Below are 22,223 nucleotides of genomic sequence, written 5' to 3' on the forward strand. Positions count from 1 at the left end.
GAGTGTACTTAAAAGAAGAAAAAAAAGGATAGTTAAAATAACATGAGGCCGAAGAATGGCAAGTTAATTAAGGTTTAATTTTAGTCGATAAGCCCGAGAGATGAACCACCATCAAACACAGGAGAACGAGGGATGGAAGAGAATCAGCCAGAGGGAGAATGAAAAGTAGCGCACGGACAATACGAGTATGCATACATCCACAGTAAGCTGCAGAGTGTGTATGTGGGTCACCGTGGGTTAAACTTTATGCCTCAAACTTGACCTAAACACACACAACTTACTGTCAGAACACATAAAAAACTATAAGATGATCACACACATACACATTTTCACATATCACTGGGTTAACGATGTAAATAAGTAAATGATGAGTAAATGGATAGAAACACAGATGTGCTCGCTCTCGCAAAGGGTTAATTAGATAGCAGAAACCATGAGCCTCTTACAGCTAAATCAGTTAGCATGATCCAATGAGTGGTATGTGTATCTGCGTGTGTGTGTGTGTGTGTGTGTGTGTGTGTGTGTGTGTGTGTGTGTGTGTGTGTGTGTGTGTGTGTGAACCTACTTAACCATATTTTGTGGACAAATTTTTACCCACAAGTGAACTAAAACTCCTTTTGGGGACGTCCTAATTTGTAAAAGATATGGAAGCTTGTTTCCAACACGGAATTAAAAATAATTTATATTGTTTTATATATACAACTAGCTATAAATGCTTGTAATACTAGTTTTAAATAACCCACACCCTAACCCTCACAGAAAACTATGCATTTAAAAAATATATACACTCAAAAAAATGGTTTTGGGGCACTGTTAGTTCTACCCAAATGTTTTTTGTTAAAATAACCCATATATATTTATTTTCCCATCAAAACACTATTGTATTGCGTTTAAGTAACTTAAGTTGTGTAATGGTCCACTATACTTAATTATCAAGCGTTAAACTAACGTAAGTGGTTTGATTTCGCGATTCAAAAAAAACCCGGATGTGACGATTTCCAACGTATTGGATGAAGACGGCGCGCGCGAACGAGGTGACAACGAGGTGCATGCATGGTGTCAGTACCAGCCAGGTAAGAAAAGTTCATTATAAAGTTATCCCGAATGCAACGTGTTTAATTTCTTTTAATGTTTCGTTAAGTCTGTTCTGGGATGCTTTTAATATTGTTTAACTATCAAATATTGTGTTGAATGTGTTGATTACGGTATTTTCAGTCGAAGTAATGAAATGACTAACGAGGGACATTCTAAGACGTTTAATGTGGCTAACAGTGATATTATACAAATCTAATAAAATATATATGATGAACCTTACAATGTGCAGATAAACAGATGAACCCAGCGTATGAATGCAACGCGTTTAGTTCATGTTCAGGGTTAATCTGTTTATAACGTCAGCCTGTGGTTTATTTATAAGGTATGTAATTTAACGTTACAGAATTTGATCTTTTAACATATTTAGCCAGCTTAAGCATTTATAACCTGTGAGTCAATTTGCTTTTCTGTACATAGTATGCTTTATTAGTGTGGTGTAGTATGGTTAGTATTAGTACATTAAACACGTTAAGCGTTTTAGAATGTCTAATAACAAAACCTCCCAGTGCTTTAATCTAAGCTACAGTCCCAGTAAAATTGGCTGAAGCTCATTCGCCTGTCGTAGACGGATATATTTTGACATGTTTTCTAATGTTCTTTTTTTATGACAGTATGTTTTTCATTATGGTTTTTCCAGTTCATCACTGCCTAAATTTGGTGAAATGAAGGAATGCCACAACTTTACTGATTGAGAAAACAACGTTTTGGCTAAGGTAAGTGAAGCTCCTTTTTAGGATTTATAAAAAGTAGTAATAATTTTGCAAACTTTGTTACAACCCACGGCTCGGCACAATGATAGTATTTAAAGTTTTACGAATTACGCTAAAGCACTTACTATTGCACTGATTGAGTATTAGCTGTGAGCAGACAGTGTAAATCAATTCACTGTAGAAAACAGTTACCATAAATGAGAAAAAACAAAGTTGGAATGTTATTTAAATTAAATCAATTATTAAATTAAATTAATTAAGGAAAACAAATTATAAATCAGTTCCATATCAGTTTCCAGATGATCAATGGCTTATGCCGCGGCCACACTAGACTTTGAGCATGCAAAATGTCTTCGGGCACTACAATGATCGTGATATGAAGTGGCACCCTTTTTTTTTATAAACATGAATTCAACATATAACAAGTAGTAATGTAAAATGTAGAAAATATACAATCTACTCGACTTGACTGCAAAAATATACTCATTTTAATTCAGCCCAAAGGTCACGCCACGACATATATGAATAGAAGTCAATGGGACGTAAAGTGTAGTGACTGACCCTTTAGGACAGTGGTTCTTAATCCTGGTCCTGGGGACCCCCTGCTCTGCACATTTTGTGTCTCCTTCATTTAACACACCTGATTTAGATCATCAGCTCCAAGAACTGAACTGGATGTGTCAGGTAAAGGAAACATACAAAATGTGCAGAGCGGGGGGTCCTCAAGACGAGGATTAAGAACCACTGGTTTAGGGCCTTCATGCATCCTCGTGAACAAGATGGAGGGAAGTTAGTGAGGGAAGGGCATTAAAAATGTACTTAAACGCAGCCCATGATTCTGTTCATCACTCAAACTAAAATCATTGAATTTTAATTGATAATGGCACTGCATTGTGCAGCCTATGATTGTAAACATCTAGCAATAAATTTCAGATTAATCAATTATTTAACAGAACTAACCTCTATATAAACGTGAATAACTTTTGTCTCTCTAGCGTTTCCAAAAAAAAATAGTGCATGAATTTTTTGGAAGAACATCGTTTTGTTTGTGCTTTGGCTCTGCATGACTCTGCGGATGAATATGGTTCTTTCTCGTAACTAAAGAGAGAGACAGAGATGATCCTACTGGTCATAAAACATTCACTACTAGGTTTAATAGATATAACCAGTTTAGATGAGAAAATTCTTAAAGGAACACTCCACCATTTTTTCATATTAAACTGTTATTCCCCTAACTAAGACGAGTTGATACATACCTCTCTCATCTCAGTGCGTGCACTCAATCGCTCTGGCGCGCGGTGACACTTTGATAGCACTTAGCTTAGCCCAGTTCATTCATTAGGTACCAAACAGAGATGATGTTAGAAGCGACCAAACACCTTCACGTTTTCCCTATTTAAATACAGTTACACGAGTAGTTACATGACCAAGTATGGTGACACAAAATAAAACGTGGCGCTTTTCTTAGCGGGTAAAATGGATAACTATAATGTATGGCGGAATAGCACTTGGGAGCACTTCGATTCGGCGCAGTAATATCATCACTCCTGGGGGGAGAGGATTTTTCAGGAGTGATGATGTTACTGCGCCGAGTCGAAGTGCTCCCAAGTGCTATTCCGCTATACATTAAAACGTGGAGGTGTTTGGTCGTGTCTAACTTCATCTCTGTTTGGTACCTAATGAATGAACTGGGCTAAGCTAAGTGCTATCAGAGTGTCACCGCGCGCCAGAGCGATTGAGTGCACGCACTGAGACGAGAGAGGTATGTATCAACTCGTCTTAGTTAAGGGAATAACATAGAACAATCCTTCCTAAAACGCATTAAACTTTCGTTTACAAAGACGTGAAACTCACCGAGTAGTCAGGGGTGTTCACTGATATGCTCACACAAAAATCGCTGCAAAAGATGCTTTTGGGGTGCTACCACAGAAACCGAAAATTCTCGGGACAGCAGCATGTGTCCAAATTTCTATTTTAACCGTTCTATTTCATCAGAAACGATCTGTAAACAGGGCTTTAAGTGTAAAATACCGAACTTGTCCTTTAACATGTTTTGTTTCAATTTCCCTGGACATAATGTATATTTTGAGTGTGTATGTTATTTTTTTCTTTTTCAGAAATGTGGAAATGTAAAATTTGTGGACTTGAAGTTTCTTCAAGGTCTAAATTACTAAAACATCACAGACTGCAGCACAGACATTATGGTCGTAGTCAGAGATACCCTTGCACATATTCAGATTGTCCATGTACATTCAAGACATGGAATGCTCTACTGATTCATTTGAGTAGAAACCATCCTGCACACTCTGCAGTAAATGACAGACAAATGTCCACCTTCACTTGTCATTTGTGTGCATGCAGTAATCTTACATCAGAAAGAGATTACTTTATTCACATAAATGGTCATTTAAAGAGAAATGAAACCATCCATTGCATGTTCTCTGGTTGTAATTTCCAGTCAAATGTTTGTGGAACCTTTAAGTCGCACAAACACAGAAAACACAACCCACATTCACTCAATGATTTTAAGCCTGGTGTAGTTACCATCTCTGAACAATTACAAGAGCCTGATGAGGTTCAAGATTTTGGCAGTAGTGAAGCCAGTGATGCTTGTTTGAATGATGACTGCAATGAAGTGGTTGATGACTTGCCTGGTGTTGTTGTTCAGAATTTAGCAGCAATTCTGTTAAAACTGGAACATATTGTACACGTTCCTTCTGTAGCCATTGATGATTTTTTGGAAGAACTACATTACCTGTTAAAGTCTGTGTCTGTGCCTCTCTCAGTTGCTGCAATACAGAAGGTGTTTGAGAAACATAATCTTAATGTTGATGAATCTGTCATAAAGGAAATAGCCACTACCATCTCTGCATCTAACCCATTACACTCAGCAATAGGCAGTGGTGGTTCCTTATGTACTACATATAAGCGCAAGAAGTTATACAAAGACAGATTCAGTGTTGTGGAACCTATTGAATATAGTCTTAATGAACAACAGACTAACACCTTTCAATACGTTCCAATTTTGAAATCTTTGCAGCTGCTTTTGGCTAAGCAGGACATTGTTGACAAAGTTGTTGAAAATCACAGAGCAAGAACTAGTCCAGCTAGTTGTGACAGTCATTTTTATAGATCATTTCAGGATGGTACCCACTTCAAAGAAAACAGTTTGTTGTCTGGGGAAGACTTAACCATTTCTTTGACTTTATATGCAGATGATTTTGAGGTGTGCAACCCACTTGGGACGTCCCGAAAGAAACACAAGCTTTTTGCTGTGTACTGGGTTTTGAGCAATTTACCCCCAGGCTCTAATTCATCTCTCTCCTCAATATATTTGGCTCTTCTGTGCAAAAGTGAGGATTTAAAGCACCATGGGTATGAGAAAGTCCTTGATCCTCTTCTGCGTGACCTTTCAATTCTAGAAAAAGATGGCATATTTGTTCATCTTCTTGGAACCTTTCTTAAAGGTACTGTTTATTGTGTGGTGGCAGACAACTTGGCAGCACATGGTATTGCTGGCTTTGTTGAAAGTTTTTCAGCTGAGTTCTTTTGTCGGTTTTGTGTGGGAAAGAATTCTGATGTCCAGGCAAAAGAAGTTCGGTCTGGTGCATTCAACCTCAGAGATAAAGATCTTCATAAAGATCATGTTAAAACTGCACTGGAGAATGGAACAAGCTGTTGTGGAGTGAAAAGAGAATGTGTTTTTACTAAGCACCTCTCTCATTTCAATGTGCTATCTGCATATCCACCGGATGTGCTTCATGACATTTTTGAGGGTGTAGTGCCTGTAGAACTTGCACATTGCTTAGCTTTGCTAATATCAAAGAAATACTTTTCATTGGAAAGCCTCAATAAATCAATCCTCCAGTTTCCCTACAAGTGGGAAGACAAGAAGAACAAGCCTCATACAATTCCTTGTACATTTTCAAGGCGCTACACAATTGGTGGGAATGCCCATGAAAATTGGAGTTTGATCAGATTGCTTCCATTTCTGATTGGGCATGTGGTGCCTGAAGGTGAGCCTGCATGGCAGGTGCTAATGGACCTGAAGGATATTGTTGAGTTGGTGGTTTCCCCAGTACACACAGATGAATCCATATCCTACCTTGAGATGAAAATTTCAGAACACAGGCAGAGGTACCAAGAACTTTTCCCCAATGTCAAACTTCTGCCAAAGCACCATTTTTTTGGAGCATTACCCTGAGATGGTAAAATCGTTTGGTCCTCTTGTCAGTCTGTGGACTATGCGTTTTGAAGCAAAGCACAGCTTTTTTAAGCAGGTTGCACGGCACACAAATTGCTTCAAAAATATTCCCTACTCGCTCGCTGTAAAACATCAGCTGATGATTTCCTACCACTTGAAAAGTAGTCATGAAAAACATACACTGGAAGTTTCGACTGTCTCAACAGTTCCTCTTGATGTTTTGCAGACAGAGGTAGCTCACATGATCAAAGATAAATACCCAAATGTGTCAGGGGTCCATTTGACTAGGAGTGTCTCTAGCAAGGGCTTGAACTTCAAAAGTGGTATGATCCTGGCACATGAAACTACAAGTGGCCTCCCTGACTTTGGAGAAATTGTTCAGATTTGTATAGTTCAAAACACATTGTGCTTCATAATGAGAAGATTGTGTGGTTGGTACAGGGAACACTTCAGGGCTTTTGAGCTTAGTGCATCACCAACAAGAGAGATGTTCTTTGTTGGACATGGAGATTTAGCTGATGATTATCCTTTGGCTGACTACATGGTTGGTCCTTTGCGCTTGGTGACTTTGAAAAGACACGTACATGCATAAAAGTTGATGTGCTGTATTTACTTTTTTTTTTTTTTTTTTTTTTTGCTTGTTTCTTTATTTGAACCATTAATTTTGTTGCATTTGTTTAAATTATAACTTACAACAAATGAATCCCCTTGTATTCACAGACTTACCACAATGACGACTTCAATCCGTCTAAGAATTATTCTTGGAGAGAACAACTCTCAGAGGGTCATCCTTCAGGATGGCATGCCTACTTCTGTTGATGATCTAACCAAGGAAATTGCAAAGCAGTGTAATCTCCAAGGAAATTTTAGATTGCAATTCATGGACCCAGACTTTGACAATGACTTCATGAATCTCATGTCCACATCAGAAATCCAAGACAAAAGTACACTGAAAGTGGTATTTTTGACAGCATCAAGTGACAATAATGACTCACCCATACCACATGTGGACACATCTCGAAGTGGAAGTGCATGCTCCTCACCAGCTCTGTCAATCTCATCCTGTGACGCACTTATACTTTCATCTCCTTCATCTACTTCAACACACTCTGAATCTTCTGTGAGTTTTTCTCCTGAGTCGTCCTCTAGCATGAAGTCCTCTGCATGGCCTGCTGTTTTCACTGTGCCTCGTTTCACATATGATGCAGAGCTCAAACTGGAACAAGGTAATACAGCTTTCAAAACACGGGGCATTTTACTCAGTCCTGACCCAAAACTGAAAATCTCAATTTTAGATGGACTTGCCGAAGAAATTGTGAAGTACAAAGTCTACCCTTCTGATGCAGAATATGATCAGGTAGCTGCCGCACTCGTTCAAAAGCATCCTTGCTTGAAAGAGAGAGGTTCTGTAACTGGATACAGTGGATGGAAAGCCAGTTTAAAATATAAACTTGGCAACTATAGAACGAAATTAAGAAATCTTGGCTGCACAGAAGTTGCAGTAAATTCAGTCAAGCACAAGCCAGGTGGTATATCCAGTCCTGCATACAACGTAAAAAAACCACGCAAAGCTGAGGTGAATTACTGCCCTCCCCATCCACAAGGGGAAACGGAAGAAACTCTTGAGGCAGTCAGAAAAATACTTCTGAATGAAGTAAAAAAGAAGAACAATGAGAAAAATGTTAGAATGCTGATGGACAAGAGTTTTTCAATTAGGAGGCACGAGGTGATCAAGGAACCACTTATTGCAGACTTCAAAACCAGGTGGCCTGCTCTTTTCAGAACAGAAGAGGTAATTGAACGTTTTTAATTGAAATTTTTGTTTGCTGTTAGACTATATTGGGTATTGTAACAAATACATTTTCATGTGTTTGTAGGTTTGTGCAGAATTTGAGAGAATTACGACAATCCCATTGGTGTCAACATTCTTTGCCAAGCTGGATGGATACTCCGGAAAACTAATGAAGATGTTTGCAAACCGAGGAGGTGTCCTTGGACAAAGAATTAAAAACCTCTTGGTGCCCACTACACGGGTATGAAAAACTGCACTCAACAAAACCTTTTATTAAAACATTATTCTCTCACTGGCCACTGAGTTTTGGGGTTGTGGTCATGAGCATGCATAAAAACAACCCACAGATTTAATAAGATAAGGTTTATTACCATGATAAATACAATAAATACAAAGTATTACTGTAAACTGACAGATGTTACATATAACATTTTGTTCATCGTATTGAAAGACATTTTCAACAGCTGCTTTTCCACCATTGGACCAAACCATTCTCTTGTTTAACTGTTCCATTCTGTCCGATCCTGCCCAGCTGGTATGGATATGGTTTATATAACCATATACGGTTTAATAACGCTTGGCAACGTTGGAAAAGTGGCTAATGTTTGTTAGAAGTACATCTTGACTGCTTGCCTGTATTACCCTTAAAGGGATAGTTCACTTTAAAATGAAAATTCTGTCATCAAATACTCACCCTCATGTTGTTTCAAACCTGTATGAATTTCTTTCTTCTGCTGAACACAAAGGAAGATATTTTGAAGAATGTCGGTAACCAAACAGTCATCTGGTCCCATTGACTTCCATAGTATAAAACATTTTTTATATGGAAGTCAATGGGACCAGATAACTGTTTGGTTACCGACATTCTTCAAAATATCTTCCTTTGTGTTCAGCAGAAGAAAGAAATTCATACAGGTTTGAAACAACATGAGGGTGAGTATATGATGACAGAATTTTCATTTTAAAGTGAACTATCCCTTTAAGGAAATAATCAGGCAAAGTAATAATAGATGAATGTTATTTGCATCTTTAGACTGATGACATTGAAGTGAGGAGAGCATGCATAATCAAATCTCTCTGTGCATACCTGAACGAAGACCCTAGCAGTCTGGTTTGGGAGTATATGGTGAGTATGTGCTTTTTAAAATGTTGCTGTATTTTCAAGGATGCTTAATGTTTTGTTATAGCCTGGGAAAACCCAGACAACTTCCGGCAAATTTAGATTTGCTCTGCAAGTAGTCTGGCAAAGAGCTCATTCAAGCCCATTTCTAATCCGTCGAAAACGCGGCACCAATCAGAAACATTGGGGCGGGCTTTACACGATGAGGATCGCTCTGATTGGTTTTAGGTCTATCCAAACGCGCCCAGAGGCATTTGAGCGACGTCCGTTCAACTTTTAAATGCATTATTATATTCAAATTGCAAACACATGAGGACAGTCTCCATGAAAGACCCACTGGCAGATGAACGTGCTGCTACATTTCTCTCCTAAACAGTAGGAAATTAAATTAGATTTAATAGAGGATTTTAACTGTGGCGAGATGATTGACAGGGCAGTTTAAGTGACAGGATGCACGCGACAGATCCGTCCGATAAAGATGACGAAGTAGTGTGTCCCAAAGCTTGCCTACTTTTTTGCTACACATTCAAAAGTAAATACATTTTCTTCACAAAAAGAGTACATACTTTTATGGCGTAGTGTAACTTAGGCGAATTGGGACACAGCATATGGCTTTCGCTCACACGATGACGATCGCTCTGATTGGTTTTAGGTCTATCCAATTGTGGCCAGAGGCATTTGAGCGACGTCCGTTGGTGACGCCCCTTAGAAATGAGTTATTAATGAAGCTTTGCCAGATAACTCAGTTACTACTGAGAATGGTCTGGTTTTAACCAGGCTAGTTTTGTTAAAGTTAATACACAGGAATTTAAGAGTACTTTTTTTAATTTATTTTTTTATATCCCTTCTAGGATACAGACGTTGCCAGCACTGAGGAGGCGATCCAGAAGACTGTGATGGGAATTTATGTCATAAGACATGAAGGTGCAGACATGGAAGACAGCCCAGCAGATCTTGGAGTGGTATTAGAGGGTCAAAAGGTTCTTCAGGACCTTACCAGTGTCCCATATGCAGCAGCCATGTTGCTGGGACTGATTTATGGACTGAACCTGAGCTACCCTCCTGAACTAAGGTACACATTCGAAGTCCTTCAAAAAATAATTCTGGAGCTAGATGGCAACAAGTTGTCCAATAAAGTCCAAACACTGAAGACCAAGCTCTTCTCTGATGTGTTTGAGTAAGGACTCTAACATTCTGGCATTCCAGGAACAGTCCTTAATGTTAAAAAAGGGCAATATTTTGATTTTCTATTGCAGGTTACACTGCAGGTTTCTATTGCAGGTTACATGTATTTTTCAATGTTCAAAATTGTTGAACTTAGTTGCAAGCTGCCTATTTGTTGCTTGGTGCATCTGTTATTTTCTGTGAAAGATGTCTACTACATTTTAGCAGTAATATGTCATTTGATAATTGTTAAACGTATCGTTAGACACATTGCCATCTGGACATTTTGGTTGCATGGAGGATTTTTTTTATTATTATTGTATTGTGTAAATTTGTAAAAAAGAAAAAAGTTGTATTTCTTTTACCAAGTTTTATAGAGTTTTAATTTACACTGAATTTGCAGAAGTCTTTTGACTTTTTTTTGAACAATGTGTAAAAGTAATTTTTGATGATGTTAATACATTTGCACAAGTTTAAAGAGTTGAATGTATGGGTGAGCAGGCTGTTAAAAACTGTTTATTGCAACTGTTGAACAAATACAGTTTGATAATTTGTTACATATCTTGTCTTTTTATGACTCTACAAAACAATCACAGACAAACAAATGCTGCTTTGAAAGGAGTAACTTTAAATAGATCCTACTGAGTTAAAGTAACAAGAACTAATTGGATGGAACCACTGTCCATAATTTAAATGAGTTATTTGAAACAAATCTCCTTGTGTTTGTTGAATGTAACCTATTTGGACAGTTTTAAATAAACTACTGCATGTTCACTTAACTTAACCAATTTAAGTTACAGGGAAGCAATTCCATTGATTTAGTTCAACTTTACTATTTCACATAGATTCTTCCCCATTCAGTTGTGTTGTCGCAACACAAGGAGTTTACATAGATTCAAGCAATTCCATTAATCTTAATAAAAAGCAATTTGCTTGTGTGGAACCACTGTCCATAATTAAATTAAGTAAGTTTAAAGAATCATTTTTTTGAGTGTATATGAAAATTCATGGAATACAAAAACTGAATAAAACATTTTTTACTCAAAATTCTGACTTGCAAGTTTATATATTTAACTTGCAATTGTGAGTTTGTATCTCACAATTCTGAGAAGAAAAGTCTCAATCACGAGATATATCATAATTCTGAATTTGTTTTCGCAATTGTGAGTTATAAAGTCATAATTGTGACATATAAGCTCGTAATTGCGAGAAAAATGTCAGAATTGTGAGTTGACATTTTTTCTCAGAATTGCGATCCTATTACTTTATATAAACAGTTACTAGGAAAATCTTTAAAACTAGTATTATAAGCATTTATAGCTAGTTATAAAAACTATAGAAGTCTATGGAATGTGCCCATTTAGCTGTGCATATGCAAATCTGCTTGCAGATATATGTGGATACCTATAGACTAACACAAAGCTGTCAATCAAAACCAGTCAGTAATGGCATTTCACACACACTGGTGGTGGTCTCTAAGCCCATTTCCCAGCAGGCAGCTCATCTATGTGACATTCTAATGAGGTTAAGCTATCCAGATTTATTAAAGTAATTGCCATGTCTCATCACGATGACAGTATCATGCACCAATGACAGTGGCCCTGTCTCGTGATGGATGATTAAATATTTTTCATCAAATGATTGCTGATATTTGTAATGTGAGAGTTGTTTTGATGAATCTTCTAATGATTTTTAAAAAGCTGTATATATTGCTTATAAATATTTTAGCACATTTAAAGTGATCTTTCAGAAGTGTGTGTGAAGCTGGAAGAGAACTCAGCGTGACCTTTAATGTGACCTTAAGCATGCTGATTACTAAAAATCATGAGGGGAAAGGTTAGAGACTCTGCGTGTGTGTGCTCATATGATTCAGTATGCAACATTTATGAGTCACCTGACATCATGTTTTATTAAACAACTATGCATTTAGAAATCAGCACTGCCCAACAAATTCATTTAGAGTGATTTTTTTGACAATATAAAATAAAATATCTGTCATAGAATTGTGATAATAACAGGCACTTTCAGAAACCTAATAGCCAAATAAAAAAGGTATTAAAATCATTGCAACATTAAACGCTTGGTTTTCACCACAGGGGGAATTTAAACTTCAATAGCAAAAATGGTTTAAGAATTTGTAAGTTCATTTCACCGATTTAACGGACCTTTTGTGTCAACACTCAAAACTGTTAAGTCTTTGCATGACTTTATCAAAACATTTTTGTAAAAAATAAATTAAGGTCAATATTTATAATATAATATAATATAATATAATATAATATAATATAATATAATATAATATAATATAATATAATATAATATAATATAATCCTTGAGTTCGTTTCAGTTATTTTAGTATTATTTATAGTTTTTGTATGTGCTTTTGTAATTTTTATTAGTTTTTATATAACTATATACATAACTATATAACTACATGTATATTTCAGTTAGTTGCTAAGGCAACATTTCTAATTCCATTTCGAGGGAACTCAATGCTGTGTCAGAATGTTAACACCATGGGAACATTTCTACCTGACCTGCGTCTGAATCACTCCAATCTCACTGGCAAAGCGTAGTCACGTGACAGATAACGGTGCACCTGGAAGCTATAAAGGACACCCGGACCAAATATCGTCAGCTTCTGTGTCTTCAGTAAGCACTTTGTGTCATTGCGAGTCTTATTTGGTGTTGTTTTTATGGCAAGTAAGCAGCAGTTTAAGATCTGTGTGTCTCCATGCCCGCACTACGTTATGGTAGGTGACACACACGATCTGTGTGTGGTCTGCTTGGGAGCGGAGCACGCACAGTCAGCTCTTGAGGGAGCTGGCTGTGTTCATTGCGAGTGTTTGCCATTGAGAATGCTCCGTAAACACCTGGCTCTCTTCGAGGAGGGAGGCCAAGCATACGCCTCTCAGGGTTTGGGTCCCGCATCTGCCAAGGCAGTACGGCAGCTCAGATCAAAGAGGTCGCAAATGTAATTGGAAGAGGAGCTTTCTCAGCTCTCACCTGCCGGTTCCACTGCCTTCATTCTGGACATGGAATCACGCTCTGTAGTTTCTTCTGTGTCGAGTGAGGGTCAGGTGTTTGCAATATCCAGCTCTGATATATTGTTAGTATCGAGGCAGGGGAGTTTGAGGATTCACCATCTATCTCCCCTGCTTATGAGGAGCTTTTGGAGGTTGTGACTCGTGGTGTTGATAAACTAGAACATTGACTGGCCAGCCAAGAAACTGGAAGCTCATTGCAAGAGCAAGTTAGACAAGCGCTTCCTGTCAAGCAAATCCCAATCTCCACACTGAGGTGTCGAGATCCTGGACTAAGCCGTTTTTTGTCTGTGTCTTTGGTCCCCCGCTTTCGAATTATTCTTCAATTGTGGGACTCATTGAACATGGGTATGAGCCTATAGGCTCCTGTGCTACCAAGCCATGCAAGATAACATCGTACTTGCTGGGTAAAGACCAGGTCAGGCCGTGGCATGTCTGCAAAGAGACAGAGTGCAACGCGTCATAATCTGAAGACCACGCCCACCAGGGGGGAAAACAATCCAACCGTATCCATTGACTTTGCATTGCGAGAGGCTGCCTCCTTGTCATTTATGACTTATAACAAAAGGGAGGAAAATGCCTAAAAGCTGCTGTGTGTCAAGGTGTACAGCAAACAAGCTAAAAAACCCAGAAATAAATTTGTATAAGCTTCCAAACCGTAAAAGCCAGCCTTTAAGGAGACAAAAGTGGATACAGGCAATAAGACGTGAAGCATCAGCAGGAAGAATGGGTAAATTGTGGGATCCTGACACACAGTATGTCTACGTGTGCAGTAAACATTTTGTCACTGGTAAGTCAAATATCCAAATGTCAGTTTTATATATTATATTTATGTAAGCTAAGCTGTAGCATTTTGACAGTATGCAACTTTTAGAATGTGGATAAATCAGAAAGCTATGCAGTAACGGTTATGTTTGCGAGTGCCTTAGCTACAGTAGTAGGGTCACGTTACTAAGAATAACTTATATTATTATATACGTTAATAATATAATAGGGTATATAATTACCCATATTCATATTTTCCTTAATTATTACTAAATGCCTTAGTTACAGTAATTGTTAGGTTTGCAAGTGCCCAGCTACAGTTGCTTGCTAACGCATAACTAACACTAGTTTGCTAACTTATTTTAGTTATCAATATCAACTGCACCCCAACTTCCCTATATATCTGGCTCTATTTTTACAATATCATGTCGCGTTCCAGTGGGCGTAGTTCTCAGAGTAGTTCGAGAACTAGTTGCGCTCTGTCTTAATTGATCCACTTTTATGTCCTGAAACAACCATTTTTTGGGGTTGACAGCTTATAAAACTGTATTTCTGGGTTATTTAGCTTGTTTGCTGTACACATTGTCACATAGCAGCTTTTAGACATTGTTTTGTTTTTTGTTATAAGTCATAAATGACAAGGAGGCAGCCTCTCGCAATGCAAAGTCAATGGAGACGGTTGGATTGTCCTGGTCTCTGGGGCTATTACTAAGTAGCAGCCCTGGTTGAATACAAGTTACTTGAGGCGTGAGCAACAGAAGCAGAGTGTCACTTGTCGAGCCCCCTCTTAGAGAGACTGTGGGTTGAGACGGCACTTTAAGCCAAAGCCTTCCTGGGGTGGACTGATCTGAGGACTGTTATCCTATCGAGGAAGGCTTCAGGCAAGAAGTCCTGATGCCAGAGGGCTCCGTTTCTGAAGTGGAACTGTTCGACTGAGGCCTGCATGTGGAATTTGCCCATGATACTGGACGGTCTGTCTATGGCACCCTTTGAGCCTTTAGAGTCAGCTTTGGAGGACTCTTAAGATGGCTTTCTTCCTTGCAATTACCTCACTAAAAACAGAGTAGGAGATTTGCAAGCCCTGTCTGTTGCCTCGTCCTGCTTAGAGATTGCTCCTGACATGGTTAAAGCTTTTCTTCACCCTATACTGGGTTATATTAAGAGAGTACCTACTAATGTAGCACTCTCTGTTATCTTGCAGGCCTTTTGCCCTCCTCCTTTTCAAACAGCAGACCAAGAGTAACTTAATTTTCTTTGCCCAGTTCGGGCCCTCAGTTGTTACATCCACTGTTCATCTCAGTGGTGTAAATCTGACCAGCTATTGGTATGCTTTGGTTCCCCCAGACGGGGTTCCTTAGGATCTAAACCATGAATAAGAAAATGGATAGTAGATGCTATCTCGGTGCCGTGACCTTCCTTCGCACCAAGCCATCAGAGCCCATTATACAAGGAGTATGGCTTCCTCTAAGGCATTATTGTCAGGGGTTTCCCTTCAGGGGGTTTGTGATGTGGCAAGCTGGTCCTTTCCACACACCTTCATTAGATTCTATAGTCTGGACATGGAGTCTACCCTAAGTTCTCAAGTGCTTGCTACTTAAGCTTTGTGCTCAGTATGACTAACACCTTTTGAGCAGGCATTTGTTCACTATGGCATAGTGGGTATGAACATTCCCACTGCGTCAACATTTTGATGCAGAACTGAGTTCCCTTGAAAGGAAACGTCACAGTTACAACTGTGACCCTGGTTGACTGAGAAAGGGAACGAAACGATGCATTGCTTTGCCATACTTCCTGCATGCCCGAGAGCAACTGACTTCAGCCAAAAAGAAGATTCAGGTGACACAGGACTACATTTCGCCAATGAGATTGGAGTGATTTCACACGTGCTTCAGACACAGGTCACCCAGAAGCGTACCCATTCCGTTTTCATTTTGTTTCATTAACTTTTTTAAAATTTGATATTAATATATTATTTTATTTCAGCTTAATTTCAACAAAATAAACTTTAGTTTTAGTTATCAATAACAACACTGGTTCATTTAGCAAAAAAATTGTGTGGAAAACAAGCCTAGATTTGTTTAAGGCGTGTTTAAAGCCCAAAATCTTTTTAACTAGATTTTTTCTTATTTATTTTTGCTTATATTATATCAAGAATACTCCATATTCTGACATCTTACTCATTTGACTACTTCTGCATACTATATAGTTGTGTGCATATTTGGATGCAGGGAGTGTCTTTATTAGTACTACAAATTTTTACTAATCAGATTGACTGAACAATGATCCATCTTTCAGGGTATGAGAAGCAAAGAAATCAGTCACAAAGAGGAGATGGCACTATAAAAATGGAATTTAGAAAATAATGAAGGAATATAAAAAAGAAAATCAGCCTTCATCCGAGACAGGATATTAAAAACAGGCCCTACATGCTGAGGATTCTGGGAAAAAGCAGCAGTGCATGGCGCAAAAATTGAACATCGAAAGAGTCACTTATCAGCAGAAGACGCTGACCTGAAAATGTCTCCCGCTGGTTTGCAGCTCAGTGCACGGCAGTCACCCCTTCTTTATAAACAAGATTACAGAATGGATTAACTGCTGTTCGTTAATCCATTCCAAGTGTGTCAATCGTGCTGGGATGGTTGCGCTGCAGGCTGGTAAAGTGTGCTTCTAGACAACAACCACTCTGTCTAAGCCTGCAACCTGCTGCTGTAGGTGTCACCTACATGATATTACTTTTAGCGTCTTACCTACTCTCTCTCTCTCTAATTGAATCATTGATGTTGGATCGACTTATGCAGAGAGGAAATGTAAGAAGACTGATGCGATTATCTCTTTAACAGTTGCTGTGTGGGTATGAGCATGTGTGTGCATGTGTGAATCTGAAGGCTTATATGTTTTTCATGACGGAGACACATTGTTGCCCAAAGGGTTACTTTTCTCTGAAAGTAAACTGGTAAAAAAAAGAAAAGAAAAAAGTGCACTCGAAGGTACTGAGTCATAACTGTCATTCAAAGCTACAGTGTGTCAGTAGCCGTAGAGAAACTGACATCAGTCTGCACTCTGGCCTGCATCTTTTGACTCTTAAGTGATGTTTCATTTATTACTTAAAGAAGTCACAGTACTACTAAAATCAACTTTACCTTTTTTGAGATTCCAAAAACATCAATTATTGAACCAAAGCCAAAAAACAACAACAGCAACTTAAAAACAGCTTGTTCAGAATTTCCATATACAGTGCCGACAAAATTCTAACCTTTCAATGAAGTAAAACAATTTAAAGTGAGGGAAAACTCACATTACGAAATAAATGTTTTTCTCCAATGCACATTGGCCACAATTATTGGTACCCCTAGAAATTCTTAGTAAAATCTGAAGTATATTTCCATTCATAATTAAATTTTTTTAGCACACCAAGGTGACTAGGAGCATGAAATAGAAAGTGGCTGTAAGAAAATAGCTAAAGCATTGAAAATCCCCATTTCCACCATCAGGGCAATAATTAAGAAGTTCCAATCAACTAAAGATGTTACAAATCTGCCGGGAAAGAGGACAGGTGTCAGTATCGTCTTAAAGCACGGTGAGGAGGAACGTTTGAGTGGCCAAAGACTCTCCAAGGATCACAGATGGAGAATTGCAGAGATTAGTTGAGCCTTGGGGGTCAGAAAGCCTAAATAAAAATTCAAACAACCCTTACATCACCACATGTTTTTTGGGAGGATTTCAAGTAAAATCCTCCTCTCTCATCCAAAAACAAACTCCAGCATATTCAGTGGTCAGACACGACTGGAACTTCAAAAGGGACCTGGTTCTATGATCAGATAAAACTAAATAAAAGAGCTTTTTGAGATGGTTTTCAGGGATTTAAAGTACCCCAAGCCCACGGTTAAATATACCCCTGGATCTTTAATGTTGTGGGCCTATTTTTTTGCTGGAGGTCCTGGACATCTTGTTTAGATACATGGAATCATGGATTCTATAAAATACCAACAGATAAAAAATCAAAATCTGACCACTTTTGCTATAAACCTTATAACGGGCCGTGGTTGAATCTTCCATCAGGACAATGATCCAAAACAAAAATGTGTCACTGAGCACAAAATGAAGCTTCTGCCATGACTATCCAAGTCCCCTGAGCTGAACCCTATATGAGTGGGCTGAACTGAAGAGAAGAAGCACTAACATGGATCTGGGAATCTGAAGGATCTGGAGAGATTCTGTATGGAGGAATGGTCTCTGGTCTCTTGTCAGGTGTTCTCCAAACTCATCAGGCATTATAGGAGAAAACTCAGAGCTGCTATCTTGAGAAAAGTGTGCTGCAATAATTGGGTGCAAATAATTGTGGCCAACATGAACTTGAGATAAACATTTATTTCATAATGTGAGTCCACCCACTTTCAATTGTTTTAATTCAATTAAAGGCTAGAATTTTGTGCATTTCTTGAATAAAAGATCAAAAGAATAAACGATGCAGATTTATTTTCACAGCCGCCTTTGTTCATATTTACTAAGGGTGCCAATATTAGAGGAGGTCACTGTTTGTCTGACAAAAGATACAATGACTATGGTTATAAATATATTTAAATACATTTAATTGTGATTAAATCTCACACATTTTTTAAAGTAAATAATAAATAAAATAAAATACACTACTTAGATTTTTTCAAAATTTGAAAGAAATCGCAGATTTTCACCTAGGCTGCATTTATTTGATCAAAAATACAGTAAAATAGTAATAGTGTGAAATATTATTATATTTCTTAAAATATATATATTTTTTGTAATAATATATATTACAATTAATAATAATAATAATAATATAATATAATTTATGCAGATAAAACAATAGGAAAATGTAAATAAATTTGCAATGCGGTTTTTAGATGTGAGGATGCAATAAAAAGAGAGAGAAATAAATGGTTTATGCAATGACTTCACTCTGCAGGAATTTGCATGAGATTTGCATGTGCTATGAATATGACCCTCCACACACACACACACACACACACAGTCAACTGTATGCATACACAAACGTTTTTTCATCTACAAAAGCTCTACCTGAATCACCATAGCCAACATCTGCAGTGAGTGAGTTTGTGCATAACCTAGATCCATTCGTAATGCAGCCTACACTACAATCGGTTCAAAAAGAGAAACACACAATAGCTTGATACATACATAAAAGAAGTCACTGAGGACAGTCGGATGACAGCCACGTCCGATCTGTCAACTCACAGTCTCTGAGGATATTCTGCGAGTGTGTGTGATCAGATCATGATCCTCCGGCTATGAATCTTGTCAATGTCGATTAATCACTCGGGCAAAAGATGCCTCACATACAGCTGGGCCCAAAAGAGACCACACTGAAAAGCGGATTTAAACCTGGAAATTAACTGCATTTTCTAGGATTTTGAACAATTTAAAACAAAGAAATGTTAAAATGTTAAAGTCCCCCTGTAGTTACTAATTTTATCCCTTAAAACTCATCTTTGATCACCAAAATGACATATTTAAATTCTTCATGCCTAAAAATAGCTTGAATGTAACTCTACACTCTTGCCTCATTTAGTATACATGGTTCTATGAATATGCAAATGAGCCCCACCTCCACTCATTCACAGCAGCTCAGAGATCCACTCGTTGACGGTCACACATTGACATGATTATTTACAAGGTAGTTTGTGACGTCAGAAACACCAGCGATTTCAAACCGCATCTTTTTAGACTAACTTGGGTTCACTGCAGTTTTAAGGAGAAAATAGTTACATAGTGTACCTTTAAGATTCTGCCCTATTTCCAGGTAATCAAATATGCAAATTTTTGACACTGACCATGTGAACTCTTTGAGAATGTTTAAAAATAGCATCTTGGACAAATAATGTTGGATAACATGATTTCACACAAACTGTTCAAGCAGCTCTAGTGTTGTTGCTATTAAAACAAAACAAAAAAATGAACCAAATACTGAGATAATTTGAAATTAATAATACTTTTTAAATTCTACATTTCACTCAAAATGTTATGCTGATGATACAATTTGTAATGATATTTTATTTTATTAAACTATAAAAAATGCAAATAGAAACATTTTCCCCACTGGAATGCATTGTAAAATATACAGTGTGCCGCTGTCCGTGGTGCTGATTGAAAACAGATACAGCCATATATACGGTGGGTATGCGTTTTTGCTGATCTCACACTTCCTGTACAAAATAACCTCCATCCACCAACATTTTGCCTCTTTGGCAAACCCATATTGTAGTTCACCATACAATGTTTCCACCACTGTCTCAACCGATTTTCCCTTCACTCTCCTTTCTTCTTTTGCCTTGCCATCCGAACAAGAAATTTCTCATCTCATTTACAAATCAAATTCTTCCACGTTTACTTGATCCTATACCAACTCATCTGGTAAAAGCCTGTTTTCCTTCTCTTTCTTCTTTTATAACTCGCATTATTCTCACTTCTTGTAGCTCCGGCATTGTTCCATCATCATTTAAAATAGCTGCTATAACCCCAATTCTTAAAGGTCCCGTTTTATGCCCCTTTTCACAAGATGTAAAATAAGTCTCTGATGTCCCCAGAGTGTGTATGTGAAGTTTGAGCTCAAAATACCCAACAGATCATTTTTTACAGCATGTTTAAATTGACATTTTTTGGGGCTCAGAAAAACGAGCTGTTTCAGTGTGTGCCCTTTAAATGCAAATGAGCTGCTGCTGGACGACACAGGGGGCGGAGCTTCATGAGCTCGCGCTCAGTCTGTCAGGAAAAATTCATCTTACGGAATGATGATAATATCAGAAACTCTCAGTAACGGCGTTCATTTCGAGTCGGACAATAATGCCTACAGAGTCAGAGTGCTGTATAGAGATGAAATAGATATAGGTATGGTTTAGTAGTTTAATTACGGTTATTATAACGTATTTGTCATCTGCTTGTAGGCTATGTATCCATTATTTATTAATAGCCTACAAGTCTGCTGTCTGAATAATGATCAAACATGTACTGATGAGTTTAATAAAGTTTATTGTACATCACACAAAAGATGAAGCGTCAGTTTTACTTCAGAAAATCACCGTAAGAGCTGAGTAAACACAGTAGCCTAAGTTATAAGAAGTGCGCAAGTAGCCAGCAGAGTTGAGGGAGCATTCCTGTGGGCGGAGGTTAGTCAAGAAACGGTTCTAGTGACATCATTAAAGAAGGAAGTAGAGGGATGTAGTCCAATCGAGCCGTTTTTTGTAGTCAACTTCTGTTAAATAAAATATCTCGCTTGGCATTGAACTTTGAGCTTTATAATTTTACAGATATTATTTATGCTCTAACAGCAACATTACACACTGACTAAAGTTTGAAACATGGGATCACGCAGAACGGGACCTTTAAGAAACCTAGTGCAGACCCTAACAATTTAGATAATTTCCGTCCTGTCTCAAATCTTCCTTTTATTTCCAAAATTCTTGAAAAAGCAGTTGCAGCACAGGTCCATGCTCACCTTAGTAACAATTAACTTATATGTGTGTTTTCGGTCAGGGTTTCTTTCGAAGCATAGTGCGGTAACCGCCTTGGTGAGAGTAACTAATGATCTGTTAATGGCTGCTGATGGCGGGTCTTATCTATTCTTGTTTTGCTTGATTTGAGTGCAGCTTTTGACACCATTTCACACAATATTCTGTTGAACAGTTTATCCACTATTGGTATCACTGGTATTCCTTTCGCCTGGTTCACTTAATACCTTTCTAACAGCACACAGTTTGTTCAATTAAAACATTTCAATCCCAACCTTCTTCTGATAGCTGTGGTGTCCCCCAAGGTTCTGTCCTAGGTCCCCTATTGTTCCTAATTTACCCTCTTCCACTTGGTAATATCTTCTCTAAATTTGGTATAAAATTCCACTGTTACGCTGATGATACACAGCTCTGTGTATCATTCCATTCTTCCGCCTCCCTGTCTTTCTTACCAAAAGTTTGGTGTTCTGCCACCTTTATTAAACTTAATGGCAGTAAGACTGAAATACTCCTTATAGGCACTAATTCTACTCTCTCTAGGTCCTGCAGTTTTTCATTATCCATCCAGATGGTTCCTCTGTTTTTCCTTCCCGCCAGGTTAGGAACTTAGGGGTAATGTTTGACAGCACTCTTCCATTTGAAGCTCGCATCAATAGCAAAACCAGGTCTTGTTATTTTCTTCTTCATAATATTGCTCGCCTCTGTCCATTTCTCACCCTGCGTAGTTCCGCTTAGCGTCCTATCAAATTCTGCATTGAATTCAACATTTTCCTCCTCACTTACAAATCTCTTCATAGCATTGCTCCACCTTACCTTGCAGATCTCTT

General features: G+C 38.0%; 2 protein-coding genes across 8 annotated transcripts in view; one reads left to right on the forward strand and one right to left on the reverse strand.

The window, feature by feature from the left end:
- Positions 1-22,223, reverse strand: part of dlgap1b (discs, large homolog-associated protein 1b) — a 156,910-nt gene that overhangs the window by 106,948 nt on the left and 27,739 nt on the right. The gene's annotated exons all lie outside the window — the stretch shown is intronic.
- On the forward strand, positions 790-11,075 carry LOC309508837 (uncharacterized protein). 3 transcript variants are annotated; one of them, XM_082183318.1, is made up of 6 exons: positions 790-1,073; positions 1,733-1,808; positions 6,730-7,801; positions 7,887-8,042; positions 8,835-8,927; positions 9,773-11,075. In XM_082183318.1, exons 3-6 carry the CDS (start codon positions 6,740-6,742, stop codon positions 10,100-10,102), a joined length of 1,641 nt encoding a protein of 546 aa, XP_082039444.1. In that variant the 5' UTR covers positions 790-1,073; positions 1,733-1,808; positions 6,730-6,739; the 3' UTR covers positions 10,103-11,075. The 3 variants fall into 3 exon arrangements, with proteins under 3 accessions (XP_082039444.1, XP_082039445.1, XP_082039446.1); XM_082183319.1 differs by lacking the exon at positions 790-1,073 and having other exon boundaries at positions 1,578-1,808; XM_082183320.1 differs by lacking the exon at positions 790-1,073 and having other exon boundaries at positions 1,578-7,801.

This window comes from Leuciscus leuciscus (genome assembly GCF_965113295.1).
Source record: "Leuciscus leuciscus genome assembly, chromosome: 11".
NCBI classification, from domain to species: Eukaryota; Metazoa; Chordata; class Actinopteri; order Cypriniformes; family Leuciscidae; genus Leuciscus; species Leuciscus leuciscus.